The sequence below is a fragment of the Octopus bimaculoides genome, chromosome 27 (genome assembly GCF_001194135.2).
Source record: "Octopus bimaculoides isolate UCB-OBI-ISO-001 chromosome 27, ASM119413v2, whole genome shotgun sequence".
NCBI classification, from domain to species: domain Eukaryota; kingdom Metazoa; phylum Mollusca; class Cephalopoda; order Octopoda; family Octopodidae; genus Octopus; species Octopus bimaculoides.
The window spans coordinates 21,288,658-21,305,442 of NC_069007.1; the positions used below are offsets into that span (position 1 = coordinate 21,288,658).

General features: G+C 41.5%; 1 protein-coding gene and 1 non-coding gene across 2 annotated transcripts in view; both read right to left on the bottom strand.

The window, feature by feature from the left end:
* The window catches only part of LOC106867795 (bifunctional 3'-5' exonuclease/ATP-dependent helicase WRN), a 25,990-nt gene that overhangs the window by 8,017 nt on the left and 1,188 nt on the right, over positions 1-16,785 (bottom strand). Inside the window, exons 2-21 of the mRNA XM_014912788.2 lie at positions 14,677-15,036; positions 13,765-13,881; positions 12,418-12,484; positions 11,986-12,058; positions 10,957-11,024; positions 10,093-10,201; positions 9,791-9,865; positions 8,646-8,728; positions 7,741-7,847; positions 7,073-7,179; positions 6,733-6,893; positions 5,902-5,993; positions 5,276-5,348; positions 4,464-4,572; positions 3,274-3,375; positions 2,925-3,005; positions 2,281-2,407; positions 1,150-1,256; positions 870-901; positions 99-294 (exon numbers count right to left, since the gene is read on the bottom strand). Coding sequence (XP_014768274.1) covers positions 99-294; positions 870-901; positions 1,150-1,256; positions 2,281-2,407; positions 2,925-3,005; positions 3,274-3,375; positions 4,464-4,572; positions 5,276-5,348; positions 5,902-5,993; positions 6,733-6,893; positions 7,073-7,179; positions 7,741-7,847; positions 8,646-8,728; positions 9,791-9,865; positions 10,093-10,201; positions 10,957-11,024; positions 11,986-12,058; positions 12,418-12,484; positions 13,765-13,881; positions 14,677-14,985 — 2,195 coding nt within the window. The 5' untranslated portion in view covers positions 14,986-15,036. The remainder of the gene's footprint in view (positions 1-98; positions 295-869; positions 902-1,149; positions 1,257-2,280; positions 2,408-2,924; positions 3,006-3,273; positions 3,376-4,463; positions 4,573-5,275; positions 5,349-5,901; positions 5,994-6,732; positions 6,894-7,072; positions 7,180-7,740; positions 7,848-8,645; positions 8,729-9,790; positions 9,866-10,092; positions 10,202-10,956; positions 11,025-11,985; positions 12,059-12,417; positions 12,485-13,764; positions 13,882-14,676; positions 15,037-16,785) is intronic.
* Positions 8,233-8,336, bottom strand: LOC128251019 (U6 spliceosomal RNA). Its single transcript, XR_008266928.1, has one exon. It is a non-coding gene; the product is annotated as a U6 spliceosomal RNA (small nuclear RNA).

The following is a 16,785-nucleotide window of genomic DNA, read 5'->3' on the forward strand; positions in this document are numbered from 1 at the left end:
GGGGGGGCTAAAATGCTGTTAAAACACCCCCATGTATAGATGTGTATTCTTGCAATTTGACTAAACTGCCACAGACGTCTGTCTGTATGTCAACTCACCAAGAAACAGGTTTCCGGATGTAAACCTTCTCTTCTGCTATCATAGCCTCAGTTGGCATCAGTTCTAGTTTGTACTCTTTGTCTTTCTTGGCTTGTTTCAACCAACTTTTGCCCTTCTGTGAGATGCTGATGGTAATCCAGAAGTTGTTCTTGCCAGAAACCTCCTCCATGTAACCCTCGCACACCAGAGCTCGACCTGAGAGAGAGCAAGATATATAGTAAAGATAGTGGTGGTGATGGTGATAGGGTTTCAAATGAGGAGAAGAAAGGAAGAAAAGATTTAGATGTCATAGAAATAGGAGGAAAGGTTTAGGTCAGAGGTCAGCGAACCAGGGTAAATTAACCCCAAGTGGGGGTAATAATGAAATTCTTGGGAGTAATGAGGGCTCATTAGACATAAGTAAAATCATGAGGGCCATTCGCGTGGCACTGGCATCAACCACACGCAAACGGTGCTTTTTATGTGCCACCAGCATGGACGCCAGTCAGGTGGTATTGGCAACGGCCACACACACACACACATATAACAGGCTTCTTTCAGTTTCCATCTACCAAATCCACTCACAAGGCTTTGGTCAGCCCGAGGCTATAATAGAAGACACTTGCCTAAGGTGCCGTGCAGTGGGACTGAACCGAAGACCACATGGTTGGGAAGCAAGCTTCTCAACCTCACAGCTACAGCTGTAGTCATACACAGCCACATTTGCCCCCCCATCAACACCCTATAAACCCAAATTGCCATGAAGAAAAAAAAAACCCCAGGAAACTTACCAAATGCCGCCCAGAATTTTTTGGTCTTGTATCTGCAAAAGAAAGAAAAATAGAGGAAAGAGAGTTGTCTGGTACCGGATTGATCCCAAAATCTATTCAGTTCATGTCAGCCACAAGGCCAAACATCCCTGAAAGTTTCCTCCGAATCCATCCAGCGGTTCTTGAGATATCTTGTCCACGGACAAACAAACAAATGCAACTGAAAACAATACCTTCGCCTTCACTAAGGTGGAGGTAATAAATATTAGAGGAGGGGGAAATAAAAACAGATGAGACTTACTTTCCGATGCCGTAGTTTGGGTCTGAAGAGTAACGTTGGACCTTCTTGTCTGCTGACGCCATCAGGAACAGGGCAATGGTCATGATGCCACAGTAGCCATGCATCATCTGTAATTGGAGGAGTGGGTGGAGGAAAGAGAGTTAAGAGAGTGAAGCATTTTGTGTGTGAAACTGAGAAAGACGATGACAAAAGCAATGACGCTTGAAGACCATAATAAGGTCTAATATACACCTTTGTTAGTAACTAGGGGCCTCTCCCTCGGAGTGAGAGGCAGATTGTGTGATGCCTATGTACGTGTTGTTGTTGGCACTCCGTCACTTACGACGTCCAGGGTTCCAGTTGATCCGATCAACGGAACAGCCTGCTCGTGAAATTAACGTGCAAGTGGCTGAGCACTCCACAGACACGTGTACCCTTAACGTAGTTCTCGGGGATATTCAGCATGACACAGTGTGACAAAGCTGACCCTTTGCATTACAGGCACAACAGAAACAGGAAGTAAGAGTGAGAGAAGGTTGTGGTGAAAGAGTACAGCAGGGTTCGCCACCATCCCCTGCCGGAGCCTCGTGGAGCTTTAGGTGTTTTCGCTCAATAAACACTCACAACGCCCAGTCTGGGAATCGAAACCGCGATCCTATGACCTATGACGATATAGGTACAATACAGAACCAAAAATATGAAGAGAGGACAGTTCATCATGACCATCACCATCGGCGCTATCAATATCATCATCAGCACCATCACCACCACAATCATCCCTTTTGTATGCTTCAGATTTTTTTCTACAAGCACATAGACCCTCTATTGCAACTATTTCAGTGGATTCATTGGCATTCCGTTTGTGACCATCCCATCTGCTTCTATAATCAGAGACTATGTTTAGCTCCTGGTCATCTCTCAACAAGCAAACTTAATGACCAAAAGCATTTCAGCCATGACCATCCTGTCTGTTCGTATATCAGAGACTACACTGTTCAATGCGTCCTTTTTTACAGAGACTGATGCAGTTTGATCTGGGAGAGCTTTGACTGCTGTTTCTAGCAGAATGAACACCCCCTAGAGAGATCTCTCTTTCACTTAGCTAATGCATGGAGGGAGGGTCTATGCTGCAGGGATGGAAGAAGATCTTACCTCAACTGCTTCCATGAAATAAAAAGCTTCCTGACCATAATCGCGGGGTTTGCTGAAATCTGGAATTTTCAATGTATGGAGTTGGTTACTTGATTCCAGAAACTGGTGCCTGCGTTTGTTGTCCAGTCTGCAAAAGAAAAAACATAAACAACATATTAAGATTACTCAAGACATGTGGTGGATGGATGTACTGAAGAAGACCCGACCACCACAACAAATACCTTAAAACTACCTTAGTAATGTTTGTCTGTGAGGGGTTCTGCCCCATCAACCTTCTCGCACCTACATTTCATCCCCTAACAGCCAAAAAGCACAGGTGATCGGGGCCACATAAAAAGTATTGGTGATGGTGCCACGTAAAGAGTTGTGATGATGGTGCCACATAAAAGGCAGTGGTGATGGTGCCAATTAAAAAGCAGTGGCGTTGGGGGCGATACAAAAATTCCACAGTTCACTCTGTGAAATGGTTGGTGTTAGGAAGGGTAAGTAGTTGTAGCTCCTGTCAAATCTCAAAATGACAAGATAATGGATAACTAATTCAAAACAATGTGAGTAAATAAACAGAACATTCCACAGAGAAACCCGAATGCTAAAGGACTAATCTATTTTTATCAAAAGCTGGTCACAGAAACACACACTATTACCTTCTGTGGCAGTTGTCACAACAGTTTTCTCCTCCACCAATTGTCGAAGCATTTTTATCTTCAAAATGATCAAGAAGTATTCTGGAAAAAAAACAAAAAAACATAAAAGCACCCAGTACACTCTGTAAAGTGGTTGGCATTGATGCGAAAACAGATGATTGGGGGGGGGGGGAATAATTCGCAAGTCTTGACTTTGTTTCCTCATATATTTTGATGTGGTGTGTGAATTACCCCCACCCCACCCCAAGACATATATACACACACACATATATGTATGTGTGCATGTGTCTTCTTGCCTTGAGACATTATGTGATAGTCGTAAACAACAATAACAATAAATATATCTTACTGTCGTCTGCAGGATGTAGTGTTTAAATAGCTTTCCATCTTTGACAGCATCTTCAGCTTGTGTGACTGGAATGCTTTATTGTTGATGTCTTTGACAAAAAACCTGGAAGAGAGAAAAAAATATAGATATATATGAAGGGGTAGGGCTGAAAAGTCCCTGGCTTTGAGTAAAAGAAAAAGAGAGAAGGATCAGTTAATTACGATTTTATTTAACATATTCCCCTCTCAGATTCACACTTATTACAGTGGTTCTTCAGTTTTTCTAAGCCTTGTAAAGCCGGGAACTTTTCAGCACCTCACCCACCCAACCCCGTATATACATACATATATATATCTTTTATCGTATACTTGTTTCAATCATTTGACTGCGGCCATGCTGGAGCATCGCCTTGAAGAATTTCTAGTCAAATGAATTGACTCCAGTACTTATTCTATCAGTCTCTTTTACTGAATTGCTAAGGAGCCACATGGTGAGATTGAACCTGCAACTAGGTGGTTGGGAAGCAAACTTCCTACTACACAGCCACACCAACGTCTACACATACATATATCTTATTTACACTGCTTATTTATATATTTTCTTCACTTATTCTTCTTCAGTGGTTTCCCTACCTTCCCTTTCATCTCCCCACACCTACTCACCATCCTTTCTACGACTTCACCAGCCTCCAATTTCTGGCCCCTTAATTCCCCTGACTTCACTCCCATGGATTACTATGTGAAAGTGAGAAAGACACCGACTGCTCTACCTACAACATCAAGGCCGAGCTGGTGGCCAAAATTAAAGAGATGTTCAAAGTTCAATATACATATTGAGACGTCCGTCGGTCATGAATGACCATGGGTGCACCTAAAAGGTTCCCCTCATCAGCAAATGCACAACCTAGGGTTGTTTTTATGAAAGACCAGCAGTCATCCATGCATACCAACCTCCCTTCTCCCCAAGCCACTGATGTTATCCAAGAGAAAGACAAAGGAGCTGATACAGCTTGGCACCAGTGACAGTGCAAATCATTTCTACAGCTGAGTGAACTGAAGCAAGGTGAAATAAAGTGTCTTGCTCAAGAACACAACACGCAGCCCGGTCCGGGAATTGAACTCACAACCTCATGATCGTAAGCTCAACACTCTAACCACTGAACCATGCACCTTCACTTATATATACATATATGTGTGTGTGTGTGTGCTTACCGATGAATGTTGAAGTCTGCTGGAGTATGAAAGGCCTTACAGAGACTGGGTAAGCCATCTCTGCCTGCTCGACCAATTTCCTGGTAATACGATTCAATGTCTCTTGGAGCTGCAAAATACATGAAGATGACCGAGTGAAAGAACTGAGTCTGAACTGGTAAAAAAAATTATCAGAATGTCAAACACAATGTCTGCAGTATTTAGTTATGGACCTATATGATCTGAGTTCAAAACCTGCTTAGGTCAACTTAGACTTTCATCGTTAATCCTAGATGTCAATAAAATAAAGTACCAGTCATGTATTGGGTAGGTTTAATGGGGCTGTGTGATGAAGAAGTTCACTTCATAACCACATGGTTTCAGGTTCAGCCCTACCGTGTGGCACCTTGGGACAAGTGCTGTTGGGCTGACCAGTGCCTTGTGATTGAATTTAGTAGAGAGAAACTGTATGGAAGCCCAGGAATAGTGGCCTATATGAGGATGAATCCCTTTAGCATTCAGACTTCTTGGTCAAATGTTCTGCTTATTAATTGCCATTGTTTTAAATTAATCACTCATTATCTTGTAGGTTCGAGATTTCAATGGTGGGTTTGTATATTTTTAGAATGACATTGTAGGGTAGGTGTGAAAGGTTAGATCTAGTCAATTTTAACATAACACATGTAGAATATTTAGGCTGGATGTAGCCAAATTAAATGTTAAAGGTTTAAACTAGGAAACTGCCATAAGTGTGGTGGTGATGAGCCAGCTACGTGCTTCATCATGTGACTTACGTTGTCCAATGATATTGCAGGAACGAGTAAGTTACTTACCACCATAGTGAATCACAGTTCTGATGTCTGGTTTGTCAATGCCCATACCAAATGCTATTGTAGCCACCACCACCTGTAATAGAACAATGAGAGAAGAGGGTGAAGGGGCAAGATGAATGTGGGTAGGGTGGAGCAGTGATAGGGTTAGGTGGACTAACAGGAAAGAAGGGGTTGTGACACGGGTCAGAGGGAGAAGATGTAAGTTGAACAGAGGAACAATGAGAGAGAGAAACAGACAGACACAATTAGTGAAGGGGCAAGAGAGAGAGAGAGAGAGAGAAATAGACAGACCTACACAATTAGTGAAGTAGAGAGAAACATAAGAATTAGTGGAATAGAGAAAGAGGGAAAAACAGACATAACAGTTAGTAGAGAGAGAAAGAGAGATAGACAGAGAACTAGAAGGGAAAACAGACAGACATTGAAAGAAAGCTGGATGCCCTTCCAAATGCCAACCACTTCACAGTGTGGACTGGATGCTTTTTAAGTAGCACCTTCACTGACAAAGTCAGAAATAAAAAATTTTAAAATACCAGCGATGCTTTGAGGGTAAAAACAAAATAAGTGTATTGTAGAAGAGAGAGAGATAAGCTAAGACGAAGGCAAGGAGGATATGGGAATCCTACCTGGATTTCATTATTGATAAATTTTTTATGAGATTCTTTCCTGGCTTTGTCTGACATTCCAGCATGGTAGGTCCGGCAGGAAATACCAAAACCTGCAAGCAACAGAGCGAGAAACCATTAAACATGTTTCAAAAAAGAGAAAAGAAAAAAAAATAGAAAAAAAAGGAGAAAAGAATGAAAAAGGGAAAAGAAAAAAATACTATCTTTTATTGTTTATTTGATCAAGTCATTAAACTGTGGCCATGCTGGGGCAGCACCTTGAAAGATTTCAGTCGAACAAACTGACCACAGTATTAATGTTTTTAAGCATGGTACCTATTCTGCTGGTCCCTTTTGCTGTGTAGTGGGTGCTTTTTATGTGCTGCCAGCATGGGAGCCAGTCAGGTGGCCCTGGCATCAATCACGTTCAAATGGTGCTTTTTACATGCCACCAGCATGGAAGCTAGTCAGGGGACACTGGTTATACCGATATAATGTAGGATGAATATAAAAATAACAATAATTCTAGGATGAAATTTATAAATTATTTATAAATTATAAAATATATTTATAAATTCTATCCTTGAATTATTATTATTATTATTAAGGTGGTGAGCTGGCAGAATCATTAGCATGCTGGATGAAAGGCTTAGCGGTATTTCGCCCATTGCTACGTTCTGAGTTCAAATTCCTCCGAGGTTGACTTTGCCTTTCATCCTTTCGGGTTCAATAAAATAAGTACCAGTTGAAAACTGGGGTTGATGTAATCAACTCATCCCCACCTGCCCTTGTGGCAAAAAATTGAAATAATGATTGTGTGTGAAGAGAGAGAGAAAGTAGTAGTTAGTTTACCTTGGATGACAGAGCAAATCTCGTCAGTGGCTTTCTTGGTAGGGCAGTAAATGATGGTGGAGCTGTCAAAGTCGTAGCTATTGTTCTTGCGAACCATCAGTGACTCAAGGTCAGCACGAGGATTTCCAGACTTCCGACTGACCGACAGGAATAGGTTGGGTCTAGAAACGAAATATAAAAAGATGTGGGACTAAGTGGTGAGAAAGGATCTTCAGACACTGGGATTCAGAGGGGGTAACAGGGGACCCAGACCCCCAGCGGTTTGCTGTGCTTGAGAAGACAAGTTTAGTAAAAGTGTGGTTGCCCTTGCATACAGGCTCTAATACTAGAACCAACTTACCTGTTAAATCCAGTGCAGATGACAATTGGCTGCACCAGTTTGAGATTTTTGCATATGTCTTTCATCACATCAGGTGTAGCCGTTGCAGTCAGCGCAACAACTGGGATCTGCAAAATATGAAAGAAGTCAGAGCAAAGTCTACAATTGTTTATGCCAACCCTAGTGGTGGTGGTGGTGGGGAATGATCTGGTTCTATTGCCTTCCAGAGTCATGGGGGCCACCTGCAATGCATGATTAGATTACCGTAGTGTCCTCGTCAGAAGAGTTGCCTGAAGAGGTGAATGAGTATAAAGTTGTTGGTTCGAAACAAATACAGAAGTGATTGGAAAACTCCATCTGGAGATGAGCAACACACATTGGCCGAGTCTCACAACCACAGAGGTGAACCATTCCAGGTAAGTACTCGTTGTGAGGTGGATCTCCTGACACGACCACCACTTATGGAGGTGGCAGAAAGCCAACCACGCATGGTTGATCTGAACAGGGATCTTGTCCTTTCCCTTCAAAGGGAGATAACAGTGTTGGATACATTGTGACAATATCTATAAAGGGATGGTCATGGATAGACTATCTTTGATCTTAGGTCCACTAAAGGACAGTTGGGACAGGGCTACACACCACCACCACCTCCTCACTTTCTGACTCCACCAACCAGCTTTAATACTCACCTGTGGTAAGTTAAGACGTAGTTTACCCAACTTGCGATAAGCCTTTCTAAAGTCATGGCCCCACTGCGACACACAGTGGGCCTCATCAATGGCAATGACATCAATACCTGAAACAGAAGAAGACACAGAGATTGAGTGGACAGCGGAACAACAATGGTCAGTAGATCAAGTCTGTGGTCACTACAGCTGGTGTTTGTGGTCCGTCCAGTCATTTTAGTTACTAAGATCAGTACCTAATAGTTCCAGTGGTCAGACCTGATCATAAGAATCAGCTCTTGGGGTCACCATGTTTGGTATCTAGTCACTATATGGTTGAGGTCACCACAGTATAAGAAGCCATGGTAGCAAGGTTTAGTATTTAAGAAAACTATACAGCAAGAGGTTGTTGTAAAAAAAGCTGGCCCCTATAGTATGCATACATATATTATACATAATATATTCTTTTATATGTCTCAATCCAAACGTTGTGGTCATGCTGGAGCATTGATAATAGAAAATATGGAACACTTCACAAATTTGCATGCCATCCTTTCACAGGAACCACACCAATCTTCCTTGTACTGTTCCAATTTAAATAAATTTACTACCAAAACTATATATATATATATATATATATATATATATATATATATATATACATACACACAGCCTTTCCACATCCAGGTTGTTTGTTGTCCCATAGACCTGGGTACACTACAGGTATGGAAACAAGTGAGGGTTGGTAACAGGAAGAGCATCCAGCCACAGAAAATTCCATGTATTCCCCTCTGCCCCATGCAAGCATGAAGTGGATCTTAAAATGATGTTGATATAAGGAAAAAAAATTTTTAAATAAAAAAATAACCAGAATCATGCAAACTTTCCAACAGCAATAAAAGAGAACAAATGAACAAAAAAATACAAACCAATCTTCTCGTGTAGTCGTTCTATTAGCTGAGTATTGAGGGTGGCATACTCTGGGGTGATGTAGAGTAAACGGTATTCCCCACTGTAATAATGGATAAACACACACATGTAATTGTAATTAAATAACAGTGAAACAAAATGCTGAATTAGGGCTACTGAAAAGCCATTCAAAACCAGATTCTCACATCATATGAATACATTCAGACACTCAGAAAAATCCCTCACCCACCTCACTATACAAATATATTTGAAGTTTCACTCTTAGCATTCAGATTATTGTCAAATGTATTGCTTATTTGTTCACATTCTTTTGAATCAATTGTGCATTATCTCATAGCTTCAAGATTTCAATGATGTCATAATCTATTTTTAAAAAACAATATTATTGGGCAGGTGTGAGTGCATGTGTTTTACACATATGGTACTGAACGTATGAAAATACCACTTTCTTACAGGTGTTGTCATTCTCATAATCCCTTTTTCTATGGCCAGATATGTTTTCACAGATTGGAAATCACACTGTTTGTATAACAGTGACACTCATTTACAAGTACACACCAACCCCCTGCCATCCCTGTGTGTGTGTATCATCATCATCGTTTAACATCTGTTTTCCCTACTGGTAAGCCAAAGAGCTGCACCAGGCTCCAATTGTCAGCTTTGGCAGAGTTTCAACAGCTGGATGCGCTTCCTAACACTAACCACTTTACAGAGTGTACTGAGCGCTTTTTACTCGATTACCAGCACCAGTACTATTATGTGTCACCAACATGAAAGCTTTTTATGTGGCATATATATATATATATGAATTGGAGCCTGGTGTTGCCATCCGGTTTCACCAGTCCTCAGTCAAGTCGTCCAACCCATGCTAGCATGGAAAGCGGATGTTAAACGATGATGATGATGATGATGATACAATGGGCTTCTTTCAGTTTCTAACTACCAAATCCATACAGAAAACCCTGATCATCCTGGGGCTATATAGTAGAAGACACGTCCCAAGGTGCCACACAGTGGGACTGAACCCAGAACCATGTGGTTGGTAAGTTGGACTGGACCCAAGATCGTGTAGTAGGGAAATAACATTCTTATCACACAGTCATGCTTGCACGTAACATAAAAAAGGGGGGGGGTGTTATATTACCTGAAAAGTCGGTCGATTGTCAAACGAACATTTATCTGAGAAGAATCTATGCAACAGGCTGGGATGTTAGCCGTGCTGTGGTGGCCCAGGAGGAGATTCAAAAAGAGAGAAAAAAAAACAGTAATATTAATAATAATAGAAACAGTAGTAGACAGTTACACAGTATTGATTTCCTGTGAATATTATTAATAATCTTATTAATAATATAAAAACATATAAATATGTTTTTACTCCAAGTTCAGTCAGTAAGGACAGAACATGAATGTAGGGAAAGAAGATGGAGATGTTCTCTGCCCACTCACTTTAAAGCTAACACTTGGTCTTGCATCAATGACAGCAACGGGGATATCACAATACTGGTTCTTCCGGTGAACACCGACGGGAACTGGTAACATAAACTTTTACCATGACCTGAAACAGAACACAGACGACTTTAACCCTTCAGCATTCAAACAAGTCCAAATATTCTACCAGCTCTGGTCAAACCGCCCAACCCATGCCAGCATGCAAGACAGACATTAAATGATAATGTTGCTGCTGCTGATGATGATAAAATACCCTCAGGGTACAGGAGAGAGACAGAAGGGAAAGTTTCATGAGAATGTGAGGAGAGATGGGTGGATGGGACAAAGGTGAGTGTCGTAGCTGAAGAACAATCTGAAGAAGCTGAACCTTTCAGGTGAGATGGCTGCACTCAAGACAACCTGAACCCTGCAGCAGAAGTGTTAAGATCGATCCTGCTGGTGGTGTGAAGTACGGACCCGTGGTGGTACCACGTAAAAGCACCAGTGTGGGGCCACATAAAAGTGCCTGTGCGGTGCCACGTAAAAGCACCCAGCATACTTTGTAAAGTGGTTGGCGTTTGGAAGAGCATCCTGCCGTAGAAACCATGCATTCTGGTGCAGCTGCCCAGCCCACGCCAACATGGACAACAGGCAATGAATGATGATGAGATACAGGAATGGCTCAGTGGGAGAGGTCATGTGAGGGCAACGGGAGTGATAGGGGATGAAGGAGATGTTAAAGATGGAGTAGAGCAGAGAGGAGTGAAAGAGCATGGGTGGCGGTCGATAACAAGAAACAAGTGTTTCTAGGGGAGGGGGGAGGAGGAAAAGTGGACATCAGAATGATGATGGTGATAAAGATGAAAAAAGGAATCAGCTCACCTGTTGGCATGACAACACAATTGTCCCTTTTTAAATTCAAGATTGCGTTGATGATTTTCCACTGCATGCTAGAGAAAGAGAGAACATAATAAGGGTTTTTCATTAGGGTACAAGGTCAATAATTTCGGTGGGGGGGAAGGGGGTTAGTTGAGTACCATTGACCTCAGTATTTGACTGGTACTCTGTTTTATCAACCCTGAAAGGATGAAAAACAAAGATGACCTCAGTGGGGTCTGAACTGAGAATGTGAAGAGACAAAACAAATTCTATCAAGTGACCAATAATAATAATAATAATCTTTCCTACTCTAGGCACAAGGCCTGAAATTTTGGGGGAGGGGGGTGGTGGCCAGTCGATTAGATTGACCTCAGCACGTAGCTGGTACTTAATTTATTGACCCCTGGTTTCCATGACATAACCAGGTGAAATCATAATCATGGCTAATGCCAGTGCCGCCTGACTGGCACCCATGCCGGTGGCACATAAAAAGCACCATTTGAACATGGGCGATGCTCGTGCCACCTGACTGGCTCCTGTGCTGGTGGCACATAAAAAGCACCCAGTACACTCTTGGAGTGTTTGGTGTTAGGAAGGGCATCCAGCTGTAAAAACCTTGCCAGATAAGACTGGAACCTGGTGCAGCCTTCTGGCTTGCCAGACCCCAGTTGAACTGTCTAACCCATGCCATCATGGAAAACGGACGTTAAACGATGATGATGATATATTCCCCACATGGATGGGATGCCAGTCCATCACAGGGTTACTCATTTCTGCCAGCTGAGTGGACTGGAACAACATGAAATGAAGTGTTTTGCTCAAGAACACAATGCGTCGTCCGGTCCAAAAATTGAAACCACAATCTTATGATCAGGAGTCCAACACTCTAACCACTAAGCCATGCACCTTCACAGTCGCATAAAAATCACCCAGCCTGAACACCACTCCAGCTGGCATGCTCCTGTCAGTATCCAACCCATGCCAGCATGGAAGACAAATGTATGTTTGATGTAAAAACATTTTCTAACTTACCTTCTAAACTTGGAATATCCAAAATATTTCTTCAATGTTTGGAGATATTTGTGGTCTAAAGGTTGTTCCGGATCTGGAATAAGAGGGATAAAAAAAGCAGAAAAACGTATAAACTGGTGATGGCAGTGGATGGTAGCTAGAGGAGAGGTAGGTGATGGTGAAGGCAATGGAAGATAGAGTAGAAGCGGTGGTGCTATGGACGCAATTGGTAGTGTGGATAAACTAGAGCTAAAGTGGAGAGAAGTGATGGTGAAGAAATGGTAGTTATACAAGAGCTAGGTCAAAATGGGATGAAAATGTGATGGTAAGGAAAATGTTATATTACTCAGAACATATGAAACAAGGGCCAACCATAAGTTTGAAGAGAAGAAGGGACACGTAGAACAAACTTATGAAAATGCTTTGGTCAGACAACGGTCAAACAAGAATTACCTTCTTCTACGCTCTGGTCATTCTCATTATTACTAAAGGTTTCTTCTGCTTCTGCAGCTTCTAATGCCTACAAGAGACAAAAGAGTTAAAAAAAGAAAAGAAAAAGAAAAGCCCATTAAGCATGAAGAACATCAAGGATGGAAGTATAAGGGTTCGAATCTCCCCTGAAACAATACAGGGATGCCCTGACATACCAGCATCATTGTTTTAATATCTACTCTTCCATACCATTGGTCACTCCGATTTTCTTTAGTGGACAAAGTTATCAATGTGACTCTCCACTCTTGTTGGCTCAGATAGAATTATTAGCAGCACTTTCTATTGGAAGCACAAGGCCTCGAATTTGGAGGGAAGGGGTTAAGTCGATTACATTGATCCCCAGTGCGTAACTGGTACTTATTTAATTGACCCTGAAAGGATGAAAGGCAAAGTCGACTGCAGTAGAATTTGAACTCAGAAAGTGAAGATGGATGAAATACCACAAATCATTTTGTCCGATTCTGCCAGCATGCCACCCTTGACAGCACTAATAATGGCAGGTAGAATCAACATACACATTCTTTTATTCTAGTCATGATTGTGGCCATGCTGGAGCACCACCTTAAAGGATTTTAGCCGAAGAAATTGACCCCAGGACTTCTTCTTTGTAAGCCTGGTATTTATTCTATCGGTCCCTTTTACTGAACCACTAAGTTAAGGGGACATAGACACACCAACACCGGTTGTCAGGTGATGGCTGGGAACAAACACACACACGATGGGCTTCTTTCAGTTTCCATCTAGCAAATCCACTCAGAAGGCTTCGGTTGGACCAAGGCTATAGCATAAGATACATGCCCAACGTGCCACGCAGTGGGACTGAACCCGGAAAATGGTTGGAAAACAAGCTTCTTACCACACATCTACTCCTGCACCTATACATATAATTTAGAGAAAAAAACCCCTATTAATTAATTCAATAATGAAAAACGTTATTCACACCATATTGAAAAAAATATACTATAAAAACCTTATTCTAAAAATCAATAAAGTACATAAACAATAAATAGTAATTAAATAGACTACGCACGTTTTGTGGCTATATTTTCAATTTGAAAGTTTTATATTTATATTCCCTACTACTATTATATATATATAATTTTAGGATAAAAACATTATAAGAATTTATCAAGTAGTTAGCGTGAAAAAACCTCATAAGGAAGAAAAAAAAACATATATATATATATATACATATATATATATATATACAGGTAGAGTCTTCTACTCTTGTCCCATACCAAACAAAAAAGGGAGAAAAGAAGAGTCGAAGAAAACACTACAATGAGGACAAAAATCAAAACTTCATACCTTCAGAAGTATGTCATGGTTACCATCATCAAGATCATCAAATTCGTCATCAGAGTCACTGCTACCACAGATTTCAGTTGGTGGGCTCGTTTCTTGTGATTCAACAGGATTTTCAAGCTGAAATCGAAAATACATCCTTTAGCATCTTTGGGTTGCCAGATATTGGCTAAATATAACCACACATATCTGCCTTAGGGCCCCCCGCCCCACTGGGTTTTTATTAGCCTTATTTTTACAATGGCCCAGATGTTTAGGGCAGCGGACCTCGCGGTTTCGATTCCCAGACTGGGCGTTGTGAGTGTTTATTGAGCGAAAACACCTAAAGCTCCACGAGGCTCCGGCAGGGGATGGTGGCGAACCCTGCTGTACTCTTTCACCACAACCTTCTCTCACTCTTACTTCCTGTTTCTGTTGTGCTGAATATCCCCGAGAACTACGTTAAGGGTACACGTGTCTGTGGAGTGCTCAGCCACTTGCACGTTAATTTCACGAGCAGGCTGTTCTGTTGATCGGATCAACTGGAACCCTCGTCGTCGTAAGCGACAGAGTGCCAACAACAAATATTTTTACACCACAGAGAAGCAGGGGTTCATTAACCTCTTTAGCATTCAGATTACTCCATCAAATGTAACGCTGGTGCCAAGTTGTAAGCGGCCCCTTTGCCCTTACCCTTGGATAACACCGGTGGCGTGGAGAGTGGAAGGATGGTATGCATGGGTGACAGCCGGTCTTCCATAAACAACCTTGCCCAGACTTGTGCCTTGGAGGGACACTTTCTAGGTGCAATCACATGATCATTCATGACCAAAGGGGGTCCTTACCCTTTACCCTTTTTGTATCATGGAACCAGGGGTGGTTCAAGGATGAGAGGTGGAGAGGAAGAATGGAGAATTAAAAATTAAAAACACTGACCTCATTTTTCAGTTCTTCCTCAAGACCCAGTTCAAAACTGATATCACTGTCCTCAACTTGACTCTCTAACAGCGCTGATAGTGAAGCCGTGACTTGTTCCTGTTGGATGAGATCTGATAATACGTCGTTCATGTCGTTCACCTTCATGATCACCATGTCCAGCATCGATGACAAGACGCCGCCACTGCTGTAGTCGTTCCTGCAGTCTTCCTCCAGTTCATGTTCATTAAGTCTTTGGAGTTGACTTACAAACTTTCCCACCAGGTCTCGCAGATGGCACGATCTTTCATGGACCGAGCCTGAAAACATGGTTTGTTGTTGATCATCTGTGGACGTTATTGGGTAGGGATGAAGTCATGCCTAATATTAAAAGACAAAATAGGGTAATAAAAAAAAAAAGAAAAAAAAAAAGGAGTGGCTGTGTGGTAAGTAGCTTGCTTACCAACCACATGGTCCCGGGTTCAGTCCCACTGCGTGGCACCTTGGGCAAGTGTCTTCTACTATAGCCTCGGGCCGACCAGTGGATTTGGTAGACAGAAACTGAAAGAAGCCTGTTGTATATATGTATATATATATATATATATGTGTGTGTGTGTGTAAATGTTTGTATGTCTGTGTTTGTCCCCTCGAACATCGCTTGACAACCGATGCTGGTGTGTTTACGTCCCCGTAACTTAGCGGTTCGGCAAAAAGAGACCGATAGAATAAGTACTAGGCTTCCAAAGAATAAGTCCTGGGGTCGATTTTCTCGACTAAAGGCGGTGCTCCAGCATGGCCGCAGTCAAGATATGATTACTGGAAGTTAGAGATGAATTATTATTGATTCAAATTAATCTCAGGGTTAATAGATATATAACAAAACAAACACAACGCTTTCATTTCAACTAGATTTGTTTTGCCGACGCTATTCTGCACATGTGCCCATGTGATTGTCCACATTTCTTTTGCTGTCTTTTTTGTTTAGCCCCAGCTCAACCCGACAGTTGAAATTACGTATAAGCAATAATTACATTTATAGACCTTTGACAATATGTAACTTTATAACCAATAAATTATATTGATATATAAATATATATATATGGAGATGCACTTGCATAGCAAGTGACCTGATCTGAGATCGTGTGCTGGAACGAAAACAATTGCAGCATGGAAGGTGTTTATAAGCCATTGTTACGGGGTACTGCTGCGTTTCGTACAGACCTGACAGTCTAGAGCAGGGGTTTTCAAACTTTTTGACTTGCGGACCCCTTTATATTTCAGGCTTTACCTTAGGGACCCCTTATAAACGCTTATGAAATTTATACATAAATATTTGCTTAAAATAACATATATTTTTGCATTTATTTATTTAACAGTATTTAACAAATAGGTTTATTGTCAATTAAAAGATTTCGATTAAAAACCATATATAAAACCAAATTGCCCATAAAAAATATTTGCTGTCCACGGACCCCCTGTGGTCTGGGGACCACAGTTTGAAAACTCCTGGTCTAGAGTGCTTCAGCTTTGAACATCCAGCTTCATCTTCTGGCATACCTTCTTTTGCCATGTTGAGGCACAGCCTTGAATGGTTTTAGTCGAATAAATCGAACCCAATACTTATGTTTAAGCCTCGTACTTACTCTGTGTTTAAAAAGCCGAAAGCGCTATGTTACGAAGACATAAACAAATCAACAACGGATATCAAGCAGTTAAGGACAAATACACGTGTGTGGGATATCTAGATATCCCACACACGTTGGGCTTCTTTCAGTTCCCGTCAGTCGAATAGATTCCCAATGCATTCGTTGGCCCGAGTCTATAGAGGAAGACACCCGAAACCATGTGGTTGGGCAGCAAGCTACTTTATTTCATAAATATTTGCCATAAAGGCATTACAAAGAGGAGACAAACAAGGACAGACAAACATAAAAGGGGTGAAGAAGCTGTATCGATGAAATATTTACAATTTTAAATCTATATATACAAAAATGAGAATGTGTGTGTGTGTGTGTGTGAATCCCTAAAACTCGAGAACTACGCAACCAATTTCATTCAAATTTTACAGATGCCCTACTTAGGGTTCCAGTTGTGTTTTAGTAAAAAAAAATTTAACTTCTTGCAGAGTTC